The 13,498-nt window shown below is 42.4% G+C and overlaps 2 protein-coding genes across 8 annotated transcripts in view; one reads left to right on the top strand and one right to left on the bottom strand.

Moving 5' to 3' along the window:
• Nucleotides 1–2,565: 2,565 nt before the first annotated feature.
• On the bottom strand, nucleotides 2,566–4,393 carry LOC107052717 (translation initiation factor IF-2-like). The gene is made up of 3 exons (XM_015282660.1): nucleotides 4,337–4,393; nucleotides 3,371–3,573; nucleotides 2,566–3,247 (listed from the first exon to the last, which is right to left on the bottom strand). The coding sequence occupies exons 1-3, from the start codon at nucleotides 4,391–4,393 to the stop codon at nucleotides 2,566–2,568; spliced, it is 942 nt and encodes a 313-aa protein (XP_015138146.1).
• Nucleotides 2,739–13,498, top strand: part of RB1CC1 (RB1 inducible coiled-coil 1) — a 73,964-nt gene continuing 63,204 nt past the window's right edge. For 3 of the 7 annotated variants that reach the window (XM_015282656.4, XM_015282658.4, XM_015282654.4), the window contains exons 1-2: nucleotides 2,739–2,969; nucleotides 5,926–6,005. The gene's annotated coding sequence lies outside the window, so the exon portion shown is untranslated. Of the gene's footprint in view, nucleotides 3,589–5,925; nucleotides 6,006–13,498 lie in introns of all 7 variants that reach the window. The other 4 variants (XM_046932595.1, XM_046932584.1, XM_015282657.4 and 1 more) reach the window with 2 other exon arrangements.

Below are 13,498 nucleotides of genomic sequence, written 5' to 3'. Positions count from 1 at the left end.
CTCCTTGGCCAGACAACTTTAGTGAGGCTCCCTGGTGCTTCAACTGTCTGAAAGGAGGTTGTGGCAAGGTGGGGTCAGACTCTTCTCCCAGGTAACAGCAACAGAACGAGAGGGAACAGCCTTAAATTGCACAAGGGGAGGTTCAGGTTGGATATTTAGAAAAATTTCTTCTCAGAAAGAGTGATGAGACACGCACAGGCTGCCCACAGCATGGTGGGGTCACCATCCCTGGAGGTGTTCAGGAAACATGGAGATGTGGCACTGAGGGACGTGTTTAGTGGGCATGGTGGTGGTAGGTTGATGGTTGGACTAGAAAATCTTAGAGATCGTTTCCAACTTTAATGATTCTATACATTTCAAAGCTGTTTTTTAACTTCAGTTCGCCCCCACTTAGAGCATGGACAGCAGTTGTTTTGTGAAGCTCCTCATGTTACAGATCACTCCATTGTACTCAAAGAATTTATGAAGGGGAAGAACTTTTTAGGAGATACAGAAAGCAGAAGTTAACATCTGTAGAACTGAAGCTTGACCATTGGGACTAAAATTAAATTAAGTCTGCCTCGAATTGCTGTTAGAAACTTGTATGGTATTTCCCATTAAACTGTTTGCTCCTCTCAGTACCAGTGCTTCTCAACTCCATTCACTGCTGTACTCAGAAGTGCCAACAGCATCTTTCAGGATGTGGGTAACTAGGCCACGCTTCCTAACAGGATGCAGGAGCCAGACAGCACTCATCTATCTGGTACCACAAAGTCAGCACCTGGTGGCAGTGAGGCCTTGTTGCTTTCAACGTCTCACAGCAGCAGTGTTTTCCAAGTACGAACACCTGCCTGCACAGGCTGTGGGTGCTCAGAGCTGCCTTTAACAGGACAGGCGGACAGGCTCTCAACCCAGCAGCAGGAACTTTCAAGGGCTTCTGTGAGAGCCAGAAACCTGTCCCAGCTTGTGAGAAGGGATAGCTTACAAACTGATGAACTAAAAGCAAAAGAAGTTAGGTGAAGGGCTGTGTGTGTTTGAACAGTCCTAAGAGAAAATCTCAAGACTGAACTTTGCATATAGCCAATCTAGTTATTGTACTAAATGCACTTGTCCTGCAAGCTGAAAACAAGGTGCCAAGTGCTCTCCTCTGCATTCCTCTTGTTTATGTGCTTGCCTCATAGGCTGGCCGCAGTATTGCACTTCAAATTCTGCTGTGCCACAACCTGCTGCCCATGGTGTATGGAAGAGATGCACAACCTTTTGGCTTGCCAGGGCCACACTGAGTGAACAGAAATTGTCTTCAGACACAAACACAAAGGTTGCTCAAAAAGTAATGCCTCCTGTGTTTCCATGGAACTACAACTACAAAAGAGCACAACAGCACTATTTGAAAGAGCAAATCCTCAGCTACGAAACACTTTTTCAACATAGCCACCACCATTAGCCATGCATTTTCACCAGTGATGAACAGGAGCCTGCATGCTGTGCTCATAAAAATCTGCACCAGTGGACATGATCCACTGTTGCTGTCACCCCTGCTGAAACACACCTCCCACCATCTCACTGTGCTCACATCCACTGTTTGGTCTCCATAAACGTTCACAAGTGTTGACAAATGTCAGAGGCTGACATTTTTTCCACATGGAGGAATTCAGTTCCACACCTTTGCTTCATCTGCCAGTGCTTCCATGTCAGACACCATTTTGTCAGAGTGCTCTTCTTCCACCATCTGTCAGACAGCAACAACATGTAATGGACTGTTGACGGGAAGGTTCAACCTGTACTGCCATACCACCAACATCTGCCTCTAACACTGTGGGCTGATAAAATAAAACAGCAGGCATTGCTTTTGGAGCAGCCCTCATAAAATATATACTATAGTTCCTGTATATAGGTAACAAAAATTATTTTAATCTTTAACATTTTATTAATTAGAACAAAAAAGAGTGACAGAAACGGAAATAGTGAAATGTGTGACCCTGTTGCTGTGTAACTACCATATCAGTCTGGTTCAACTGCAGTGGCTGCAATTCTTAGTGAGCTCCTAAGGTGCTTATCAGAGATGTTAGATGAAATTTTACTCCTCCTGTACTTCATCCTTGAAAACAGTTGTTCACAAATGTATGTGATAACATGAATAACATGACTGTGAAGCAAGGACTCTTTTTCTCTGGTGAGAGAGGTCTTATCAAAGTAAAGAGACATGCCATGCATTGTGCTTTAAGGGAACATTGTGCAGAACACTCCTAAACCCATCCGTAGCTCAGAGCGAACCTTCCTCACACCTCTCTTATCTACTCTTACGTGGCTAAAACTCTATAAGGAAGCCTAGAGTAAAAGAGAAACCCGAAAGCAACGTATGCAGAGTTCGTTTTCGCTTTCTCAGGGCAGACACAAGAGGCCGGAGTACAGAGCAGGCTCACGGCCGGCTGTGCGCCAGAGCCCCTCCGAGCCCCCAGAGGCCCCAGCCCTTCCCTACGACCCCCGCGGGGAGGCAGCGCCAGGGCAGCGAGGTGAGTGCACTCTTCAGCTAGGGAAGAGTTGAAACCGAACGCTGGCCCCGGTGGAACACAGCCTCTCACATCGCTAACCCGCGATGGAGAGAGCTCTGTCCGGATGAGCCTCGAACACCCCCAACCCTCCCACCACCCGGGAAACGGCTTTCACCGACTCCGCGACAAGCCGCCACAGCCGCTTCCGCCCCGCGATTCCTCCTCCGGGCCGCCCTCTCCCGGCATGCGCCGGCGCCGGAAGCGGCTGACGACAATAACAAACATCGGCGGCGGCTGCGCCTGGGCTTCCCGGTCCCGCTCCCCCCGGCCGGCCCCGCGCCGCTCGCCCTTCTGCCGCCGCTCGCTGCCCTCGCAGTCCACCCGAGCGCAGCCCTCCCTCCGAGGCGGCCCTCGCTCCCGCCGTGCCGCGGGGCCTGGCCGCGACGGGAAGGGGACTTCGCTGCCGCAGGATGCGCGGGGCCGCCGCCGGACCCTCGGGTGAGTGGCGCTGGGTGAGGCGAGGTCGCCTCCGCGGCCCCGCTCTGCCTCCTCCCCGCCCGCCGCAGGAGCGGGGAGTCCGGCGGGGCTCCTTTACCGGGGCTGTCGCGAGGGGCGGTGGTTCAGGGGTTGGCCGCGGGGTGGGCGGCAGAGCGCTGGGGGCCGGGGGCGGAGTGCGGCCCGGTGCTGGCTCCGGCCCTGGGGCGGCGGGGGAACCCGCGGAGCGGCGGCGCCCGGCAGGCTGCGGGCGGGCCGGGGCGCTCCCTGCCCGCGGTCCGCTGCCAGGGGAGGGCTGCGCGGCGAAGTTACTCCGGGGAATGACTCAGCCCATGCCTTCGGCCGGGCGCAGCGTGCAGCAGCGCCGTGTTGGCCGGTGCGCTGCCGCTGTTTCCAATGTTTACTTATCGCTGCTCCCGAGAAAGCTTGTGCCGAGCTTTCCTATTGTTTCCTCATTACGGCTTGTGAGCGTGCTGTCAGGCGGCTCTGCGGGGCTGAGCTGCTGCTCGTCCTCAGTGCCCCCGGAGTTGTGAGTGACTGCTGGCTGAGGGTAAAGGGGTGTGTGGGAGAGCTGCAGGGACAGATCCTTGTGACGCCTGAACTTTATCTAGAGATTAAAAAGGTAAATTTTGCCTAAAACCAAGATACTCAGAAACAACCTCCAAATGTTAGTTTTCCCCTCCTTTAGCTGGAATTATATCAACCTTTTCTTTGAAGAAAAACTCTTTTTGTCTGAAGAAGGATGTCAATGGGGATATCAGGAAGGATATCAGTGAGCCATTTGATGAGTTCACATCAAAAGTTTCACCTTTGCCTCATTGTGGGAAGGACTGATGTGTGAAGTAGTTGGCATGGCAGCCTTTAGGGAAGAGCTGCGCTTCTGAAATTGGTTGGTTCATTGCCCAGGAGAAGGTATCTCACCTCTGTGGGAAAAATAATGCAGGGGCAGCTCGCAGTTGAGATTTGTGTTGTTGGGCAGTGTTTTTAGGATGCTAGGGGTACCAGAAGTACTTCAATAAAGGAAACGTTTACCTTTATGATATATTTAAGTTGTAAACTTCTTAAAAAACAAAACAACAACAACAACAACAAAACACAAAGGCCTAAAACAGTCTCATACCTTGGATGTTTTTAGAAGATAAAGCAAATGAACAAAGAACGGTGTTATCTATTTTCACATAAGCTTCGGTGACAAAGAGAATATACAAGAAAGAAATGAGACATATAACTCACTAAGTTTAGTTTAAATGAAACTCTACAGAGGATCTAATGGTACTTATTTTAAATGCCATCCAAAGCTCGAAATGGTTTTATGTTATTATACTGGGAGTAGGGAAGAAAAATTTAACTTATGAATGTGGAGTAAGGACCTTCAGCTGTGCCAGTTGTAGATCCAGTTCCAAGCAGGAACTTTTGGGATAACGCATTAGTGTAAGGTAGCCTTAACTGCAATTTGGAAGTATATTACCATTATGCAGTTTGTATGTTTTTTTTCTGTAAGCAAAACCAAGTTGTGCTGTAGTCTGTTGACCCAGCCTTCTGCTTGACACAGATTTGGGTTAGTAGTCTCTGGGATCCTACTCAAGGGGCTGGCGCTGTCCCCATGTCATGTTACCATATTTATAATTAGAAGCATACGAAGCAGATTTGCATTTAGTGGAGCAGAGAACATTGTTTATTTTGAGGTCTTTTGTGGTGTCTGGTTAAGACATTTCTTGTCCCTGCGTGAGATCTGAATGCCGTTAAGGTTATGTATAGTTCTGGGAGAGTTACGGTGAAAAACAGTTTCTAAACCATGTGTAAACTTGCAATTTCAGTTACTGTGATTAAGTGGGGTAAGTGTATATTGAAGGAGAGGAATAGCACGTGTCCTTCTGCTCCTTTTGATAGGACAGTGACAGTTAGAGTGGGATTGTTTGACAGAAATTTTCACTATCTTAAACTGTAGTGTTGGTGGTTGTCAGTGTGTTCCCCAGTCTCTTTTTTTTTTTAATCTAGCAGCTAGTTTCAGTAGAAGGCTGGCTTAGAACGGTGTGAGGATCTAGAGATTTTTATTGCATGGGTTGGATTTGCTCATATATTACAGTCAAGTGAAACAAGTCAAAATGAAAAACTGTTGTCTAAGGTGGGTGCTCTGAGCCATAGCATGCATACCCGGCTGTCATCTGAGCTACTCCAGAGTCATTTGGATACTGTCCCAGCTGTCATGCCTCTCCTTCTACATGCGTATTGCACAAGAGCAGTTGTACTCCCAATGCTGGGTTCACAGCTACATGATATTACTTGAGGAATTTCTGAAGAGGAAAATGAAATGGTAGGAAGGTGAAATTCTTCGAAAAATTACCAACTTTGCACTAGACCATAAACTATTGATATTCTCAGCAGTAGTGATCAGTGAAGTAGCAAACACTCGGCTATAAGAAGCATGCTTAGAATAATATTGTGTTAGACCACCTGATTGAATGCACTGATATCAAGCATGCAAAAAAAGTATCACTAATGTGGAAATTACTAACTCAGCTGCTAGAGTTAGTGTGCATTTTGTAGCTGATTTGTCAGAATAATGATTTGGGTGAACATGTTGAAAGACTCTCATGTGGTCTCTTAGTCATAAGAGTGATTGATGATTGAGAAATCACTGACAATAACTTATTTTATGAACTAGTTAAGGATTCTGTGGCTATTGTGAAATTCACTTGTCTATGAGTTAACTTGTATTTCAGACACACTTTTAATTTAGTTTTGAATTCAGTTGAAAGAAAAGTTGGAAGACATTGGCTGTTTCCCTCTGTGAGGAGAACCAGAAGTGGATGTACTTCAGCAATGCTTTCTAAAGCCAGTGGTATTTTAGTGTATCAAAGTCATTAGTAATGAATAATATCTAAGTCTGAATTGTTGGCAGTTGTTGATAGAAATATCAAAACAGATTTATTGATATAAAGTTTTCACTCCGATTCAGATGGGGCTCATCGCTGTTGACTGACCAGGAGAACTACCGGCTGGCAGGAGAATTCTTGCTTGTCTTCTGTCTATCTGCAGGTGTGTATTTTCCAGTAGGGTTCTGAGCTCAAACTATGTACTCAGGCAGTGGCAGTTGCTAGTGCAGCTTTTTATGTTCATCTAAGATGTTGACATTTTCTTCTGGGAACTGATTTTGCAGCCAGGCCTGCTGCCTTTATCACACCAAGGTGAAGTGATTACTGTCTGCTATATATAATCTATAGTAGTTAGTGTATCTAGAAAAATAGCTGTTGAAGAAAGTGGTAGCCTGCTTTCTACATGAAATGACTTGCTGCTCTGTGATTTTTTTTTTTATTTCCTTGCTATGAAATAACTCATAGTTTCTTACCTCCTAAGGGTTATTTTTTCAATGGTATTTTTACATTTTCAGGGTATTAAGGAATTTTTGTTAGCATGTGGGGAATAGTGTGTTCAGCATTAGAATTGCCTGTTTTCTCATTTGGACAGAGTGTCTGTATGATAGTCACAGTACAGCAATCTTCATTATTACGTTTGGTGATATGCTTAAAAGGCCAGCATTGTGCTTTCAGTTTGAACAGGTTGAAGGCAATCACAGAATCATAGAGTCGTGGACGTATATGCAATGTGTATTTTTGAGGTAGAAAGTGGTACTGGAGAAGTAATTGAAAGACAAGTTTTACTTTCACTGCAAATTCAAAAATCATACTTCTCAGCAAACCAGTCAGTTCTGAATGGCACTTCTGAGATATGATATCTGTGAACATTTGAGGTAGCTGCTCAAATGTTGTTTGTGCTCGTGTTTTCTTTTGTATATGATGGAACTTATCTGCCACATTTTTTGTATGAACGAGTATGTTTGTGCTATGTACTGTCAAATATGCTCTTGTCTGTTATGGATGTTGCAGATATGGCTGCAGCAATTTCCATTCAGTTAACATCTTCTGATACTTCAGGGATTATAACTGTCAGTGTTTTATCTCACATTCTGTTTTGGGTTCGTTTATGCCTACTACTAGTGCTGATATGTTAAAAGTGTAGGTATTTGATCCTTATTTGGTGTAGTTGTGTCCAGGCTAGGCAGTTTATACTGATAAAATGGTGCTTTTAGGGATAGTTTTAGTTCCATCCTCCAGAGTGTATATTTCTATTAAATTCAGATGAAATGGAGGTTCTTATGTAAGAATATATTGTGTAACTGGACTAGCAGCTCTTTTCAAATATATTATGCTTATGTTAGATTGCAGGCGTTCTGCTTGTAAACTCAAGATGGCTTATTTGTCTATTCTAATTTAAAATACTTAGTATGGATACTTGTATTGCCTACTGATTGGGTTTGCATTAAGTTCCTTTCAGTAAACATTTCTTTAAACAAAAAATGAAAATATTATTTAAATATTCTCACATCCCAATCAGAGCAAAACGAGGGGGTGGAGTGTGTAAATTTGCCTTTACTTATGTCATGTGAAAGACTCGAAGGCAAAATACCAATAAGCTGAACAAAGCATGTGTAATACAACAAAGCAATTTTACGTGAATGTTCTGACTACAAACACCACAACTGGGGTTGAATAAGGTAGAGGTGCAATTGTAGTGTATAACCTTTGTGGGTCTGGGGTTGGGTTTTTGTTTTTTTTAAACTCTGAGGTTGTCTGTTTCTTAAGTTGGTTATATTCCGCTGAGGGATTTATTAATGTGCTTTGTTAGCTGCTTTAAACTGCCAAAGATTTATCCAGGAAAAGCAAAGAAGGTTGGTCAAAAGCTACTAAACACTTTCTAGAGCTATTATGTTCTTCATGCCCATCATGCAGTTTTTGTCATTTCTCAATACGTTGCTCTTATCTTTTAGATGTATGTCAACGGAGACCTGAAGGTTATTTTTAATTGTGTAAAATGCAAATAGCAGATGTGTCAAAAATCTGGTTCTGATTTTTTTTTTTAGTGTGTTTGTAGGGAAGATGGGGTTTATATCAGTTCTGTGTGTTACTGGTTCTTTGCTTGTCTGTTTCATGTAGTTGTACATTTAAAAAGTTTGATAAATAGGAGGAGGTTCATAGGTGTAACGCTAAGAGGAAAAAGGTTTGAAACAAGTTTAGAAGCTGCTAATCATTTGAACGCTTTACCAAGACTGTGGTTGATTCCTTTACTACTGGAAAACTTTAATGTTATTCTAAATATTTACCACTTATAAGTATTTAATTAGTACCTGATGATGGCGTGTGTAGTCAAGAATTTGAATGATTCCTTTTGAGAATTTTCACTTCTCTTCTTGGGTGACAGTGCTGACTTGGTTACCTCCAGTATCCATCAGCTTTTTTCCTGCCCTTAGCTGTGGAGTAACAGAAGGGCTGTGTGGCAGACAGCAGTCCTGGAAAGAGTTCTGTTTCTAAGTTGTTCCAGCAAAGTAATCCAGTTTACAGCATATAAGTGGAAGGTTGCAGAGCTGAAAGTTGGTGCAGAGAGGGGATCAGGACAACTGGCTGAGGAAAGGGATTCATAAGGCCGGTGCTCGTGATGTAATCAGTGTTTTCGATCGTGGTCTTGGTTAGCTAGAGAGAAGGGTTAGTGAAGGAGAAGCTTTGGTGCTGACTTGCCTGATCTTGATCTAAGAAGGAAAGGAATGCTTGTTGGCTGTTTCTTGCAGAATTGTTTGCAAACACTAAGATTTTACACGCTAATTATTTTTCAAAAGTTTGTTTCTACAGTGGAAACCTTCCCACTTGTATGGAGTCAGTCAGTAACTTCAATAAAACCAACTGAAGCTCTATGTACTGAAGAGCACCATTTTTTGTAAAGTATTAATCACTGTAATGTGAGGGAGGTATGTAGTCTGTATTTGCTTCTGAAATGGCAAAATTATACATTTAAAAAAACAAAACAAAACTGACTCAACCTTCAGTTAATTTCTGTCAAAGACACAGTTGCAAACAGCTGTGGAAAGACTGTTTCCACCAGGTAACAAACTACTACTACAAAAAAAGAGTGCTTCTACAAACTGTAAGCTGTTTCCTAGCAATATGAATGTCAGAAAACCTTGGCTTGTTTTCTGACTTGCACTTGCTAACCAAGATGCAGAAACTTCGCTTTCTGACAGGTAAGAGATGTGAGGTTTGGAGTTTTGCGAAAGCTAGTAAACTCCCCCCCCCCCCCCCCCCCCCCCCCCCCTTTTCCCCTTTTTTAACTGTTGGAGGGGAAAAGAATTGTCTGATTGGTATGTGGATTGTATTTTGGCAGTTCCTCAAATACTGTGAACAGAATAATATAAATAGATGCTAACTCTGAGAACCGAAGTTTTATAATTATATACATATGGAGTCATGACATAACATCTAATAATATGCTTGTTGCCTCATAAACGTGTTTGAAACTATTTATTTCCTAGAATTCATAAGTTCTGTCTGAACTTGCAAGAAGCTGCATTGTTTTGGACCATATCAGTTTTAAGGCTACTCCTTAATACAGCATTTTCTTACCTGCCCAAATGTAGTTGCTTATGATCTCTTGCTCTTCCACCATTAATGCTGAGGATCTGTGAAGGTATCACTCTACCCGCACTGCTGAATAGGGAGAACAGAGGTGGGTTCCATGTAATTCAGAGTTGCTCCCACATTTGTGTAGTGTAAATTATATTTCCTGAAAAGCTAAAAAGCTAAGGATGAAGTTGATGTTTTGCAAAATGCCTAATACAAAAGCAAAACAAACAAACAAAAAACCTCAAAAACCAAAAAGACAAAGAAGGAAAACTGTGTCAAACTTTTGAGTTTTGAAATTCCTCTTTAGTGAATTGGGAAGTAAGGACTTCAGCACATTTCCTGATTGCTGTGCAGAATTGCAGCGTCTTTCCTGTTTTAAGAGTGGAAGAGACTTGCTTGACTGACCAGTCGATGAGTTTGAGAACTGCTAACAAAGCAGTGTCTGCTGGAGATGCTTTAATTAACTGCTTCTCTGCCTGTGTGCATCTCAGTACTGTATAAATAAAGCTACAGATGGCACCTTGCAGATATTGGGGTTTGAGGGCCTTACATGAAGACGATGCTGAGCAAGGTTTTAATACTTGTAAGGTGGTGAAGGGAGATAGGATCACTACCTACAGAAAAGTGTATCTTGTTCATTAGATATGGCCTGGTTAAAAGTTTTTGGAGGGATGAGCAATGAATTTTTTTCCTGCATCCAGTTCAGACCAGGTTCTGTTGGGTGTTCACCACGTGGTGCAGCCAACCATATCCTGGACTATATCAAAATAATGTAACTAGCAGGTTGAGGGAGGTGGTTGTCCTCTTCTACTCAACTCTTATAAGGCCCCACCTGCAGTACTGCAATCAACTCTGGGTACCCCAGCATGGGAGGGATGTGAAGTTGTTGGTTCGGGTCCAGAGGAGGCAACAAGGATGATCAGAGGTTTGTAGCACCTCTTTAAAGAGAGGCTGAGAGAGCTGGGCTTCTCCAGCCTGGAGAGGACTAGGCTCCAGGGAGACCTCATTGTGGCTTTCCAGTACAAAAGGGGCCTAGAAGAAAGCTGGAGAAGGGGCTCTTTGTCAGGGAGTGTAGTGACAGGACAAGGGGTAGTGGCTTTAAACGGAAATAGGGTAGATTTAGATTAGATCATAGAAGTAAATTCTTGGCTGTGAGGATGGTGGGGCACTGGCACAGGCTGCCAAGAAGCTGTGGATGCCTTAAACTTCAAAGTGTTCTGGGTCAGGTTGGATGGGGCCCTGGGCCCTGATCCAGCAGAAACCTTGCTTATGACAGGGGAGTTGAAACAATGGTTTTTAAGGTCCCTTCCAACCCAAGCCATTCTGTGATATATTAATTTAAGGAGTGTTATCTTTGAACAGTCAGTTGTCCAGATAAGGGTATCATTTTCGTTGTGGTTTTTTTTAATTTTTTTGAAACTAAGCTGCTTGCGCTACTAAGAGCAGTGATAAAGAATGTGTGCTATCATTGTGAGGACATCATTTGTTCTAGGTGATCATAGTGGCCTTTTGCAAAATGAAGATGCTTCTGATGAGAAGCACTGGTAGCAGTATTGAATAAAGCTCCCTGGAGTCTGCTTTTAAACTTTGCATGAAGAAAGTTGTTTATTTCCTTAAGTTCAGCCTTAGTCTCTGTGTTCCTTTACCTTTTGATATTAGGAAGTATGCTGTGAGGTGTGGAAGTTAGATGAAGAGATCGTTTTTAGAAGGGCACCTGAAAAAGCAAAGGAAGTAAAGATAAAATACAGATTTGCAGAAGAAAGTAGGTTCAACTGGGAGGAACGTTACGTGCTAGTCAAGTTCTTTGGTCTATTACTGAGTTGCCTAAGTTGAAGTGAAGTAGGAAATCCTGCTTAGAGGAAAGGAAAGTGAAATCACAGGAACTGCAGCAGCTCAAAGGCAAAACTAAGGTTTTGCTGCACGGAAATGAGAGGCAGCTTAATAAAATAATAATGTATCCCAAAGTTGATTCTCCATCCCCCGAGGTAATAAAGTCCTGTTCTCCTTGAGGGGAGGTGCATTCCAAATGAGATAACTCAGTGAGTGAGAAATAGCATACAAGGGTTGTTGTTGTTGTTTTTTAACATGTGATGGACTTGCCAGACTTTGCCATGGATGGATTACCCTTTTGGCAGGTAGGAATTCTATCTATGGTGATCTCCTGTGAGAAATTGGACCCATGTAATCACAGGTAATATTTATGATTCATACTGGAGGCAATATCTAGTATTACCTGCGATGTAGCCTCTGCAGATCCTCATAAGAGTACTTTCCTTAATTAGCATTGTGCAGGTGATGTTCCTAAACAGCTATGTGAATGCGTGATAGTTAGCCATGTGGAATTGCAAGCTTCTGAATGAATAGTGGGGTACTGCCTTGCTTGGCTATTTAAGCTAGTTCTGTCTGTATTTAGAATTGTATTTCTTTCAACCTGGAGGTGTGTGGGGGTGGGGTGGGAAGGAGGGAGTTTGGACTTCTTGGTCGTCTCTGATCTCAGCTATGAAGCGCTGATGAGTACAGCACTTTGCAGATATGAAGTAATGCTTCCCCAGACACTAAAAGCAAGGTACCCTTTACTGCTGATGTATTTCTGTAAAAGGAATGTAAAGCCCCTGGGATTAAAGAGAAGCAATGACTTTGGCATAGTTTAGTTTACATTCTAGGTAGTTAAATAAAAATGTTTTGGTAACTCAGATTGTTAAAATTTGGTTCATAATGCCCCTTTAAGCACAAGCAGTATAGATAAACATTGATTTTTGTCTTTGTCTTGCCCTGAATGCAGATTTTATTGTTTTGAGCTTGTAAAGTTGGAAAGAATTGTACTGTGAAGCAATGGAACAGTCAGAATTGGATAATGGAATAGGGATTCTGCACTTAATGGCAGAAATGTATGGCTAATGTAGCTATAGGATTATTTGTAGAGTGCTGTGAAACCCATGATGTCTGTGGTGTTTTCACAAAAAGGAAAAGTCTGTAAACAGACACTCATTTCCTTTTACAGATGTAGAAACAATGAATGTGTTCTGAACTAAATAAGCTACATTTCAAAATTTCTGAACAACATGCATTGAAAGTATTGATCAACACAGACTTCAAAAGTTGCCACTTGTTTCAGAGTTTATATTGGATAGGACAGTCTTCTAAGGTGAAGCAAATGTAATCTTATTGCAATGTAAACACAGTATAGAGCAATGAAATAAGTGTTACATTGTCAGCATAACATATTCATGGCTGGTTTTGGTGTTGGGTAATACAACAAAATACACATTTGAATTAGTTCTTGAAGGTTTTTCTACTTCATGCTATTCTTACCTTTGCTTTAGTCACCTCATTCTTTTTCTTATATTCATTTCTACCATCTTCTGTCTGTTCTGGGAGTTGCTACAGCAATTTCACTTTCAACATTTAATGATGTTGCTGATATTTCTTGGCTGTGGATCATATAACTTTCTATAATTTGAAAGGTAACGTATACTATAGACATAATGCTGCAGGACAGTTTCCAATTACAAAGTTAGTCTCTTTGTCTTTGGTAGTTGTCAAAGGCTGTAATTTTTTTTTTGTTTCTATTAAAATAGTTGTAAATAATTTCAGCAATGAAGCACTAAAAAGCTTGAAACTTCTTATATTGTGTCATAGTATTACAGAAAAGATTGTGAAATTCTCTTAACAGCCTATTGAAATGATGCAAAAAGAAGAGTAATAAAATGTGTGTGGATATATATTCTGTTGAAACTTGATGATTGCTGACTTTCACTCTAGGCTTAAGTTAAAAACTTGTGTTACTGCTGAATTATATTATTGAATTCTGGGAGCAAACTCAAAAAGCAGTCTGTGGGATATGGAGCTGACTTGCCTTGAATTAGTCTACTTTAACCTGACTTGTCTAAGCCTCTTTTCCTTGAGAACTGTGAATGAATTTAATGCATCTTCTCCATTGACTAATACTGGGTTTTGTTGGACACATTCAGCCAGGCACTGTCCAGAGAAAAGAAGGGTAGCAAGAGCTCTCAGTATTAGTTTTCTTGAAGAGCTATGAAAACAGGGAGCTGAGCTTAGTACTGTCCTCAGCAGGATGGT

This window comes from Gallus gallus, chromosome 2 (assembly GCF_016699485.2).
Source record: "Gallus gallus isolate bGalGal1 chromosome 2, bGalGal1.mat.broiler.GRCg7b, whole genome shotgun sequence".
Lineage (NCBI taxonomy): Eukaryota > Metazoa > Chordata > Aves > Galliformes > Phasianidae > Gallus > Gallus gallus.
Note: the sequence above shows the minus strand (reverse complement) of the source record. Positions and strands in the feature narration are given on the sequence as shown.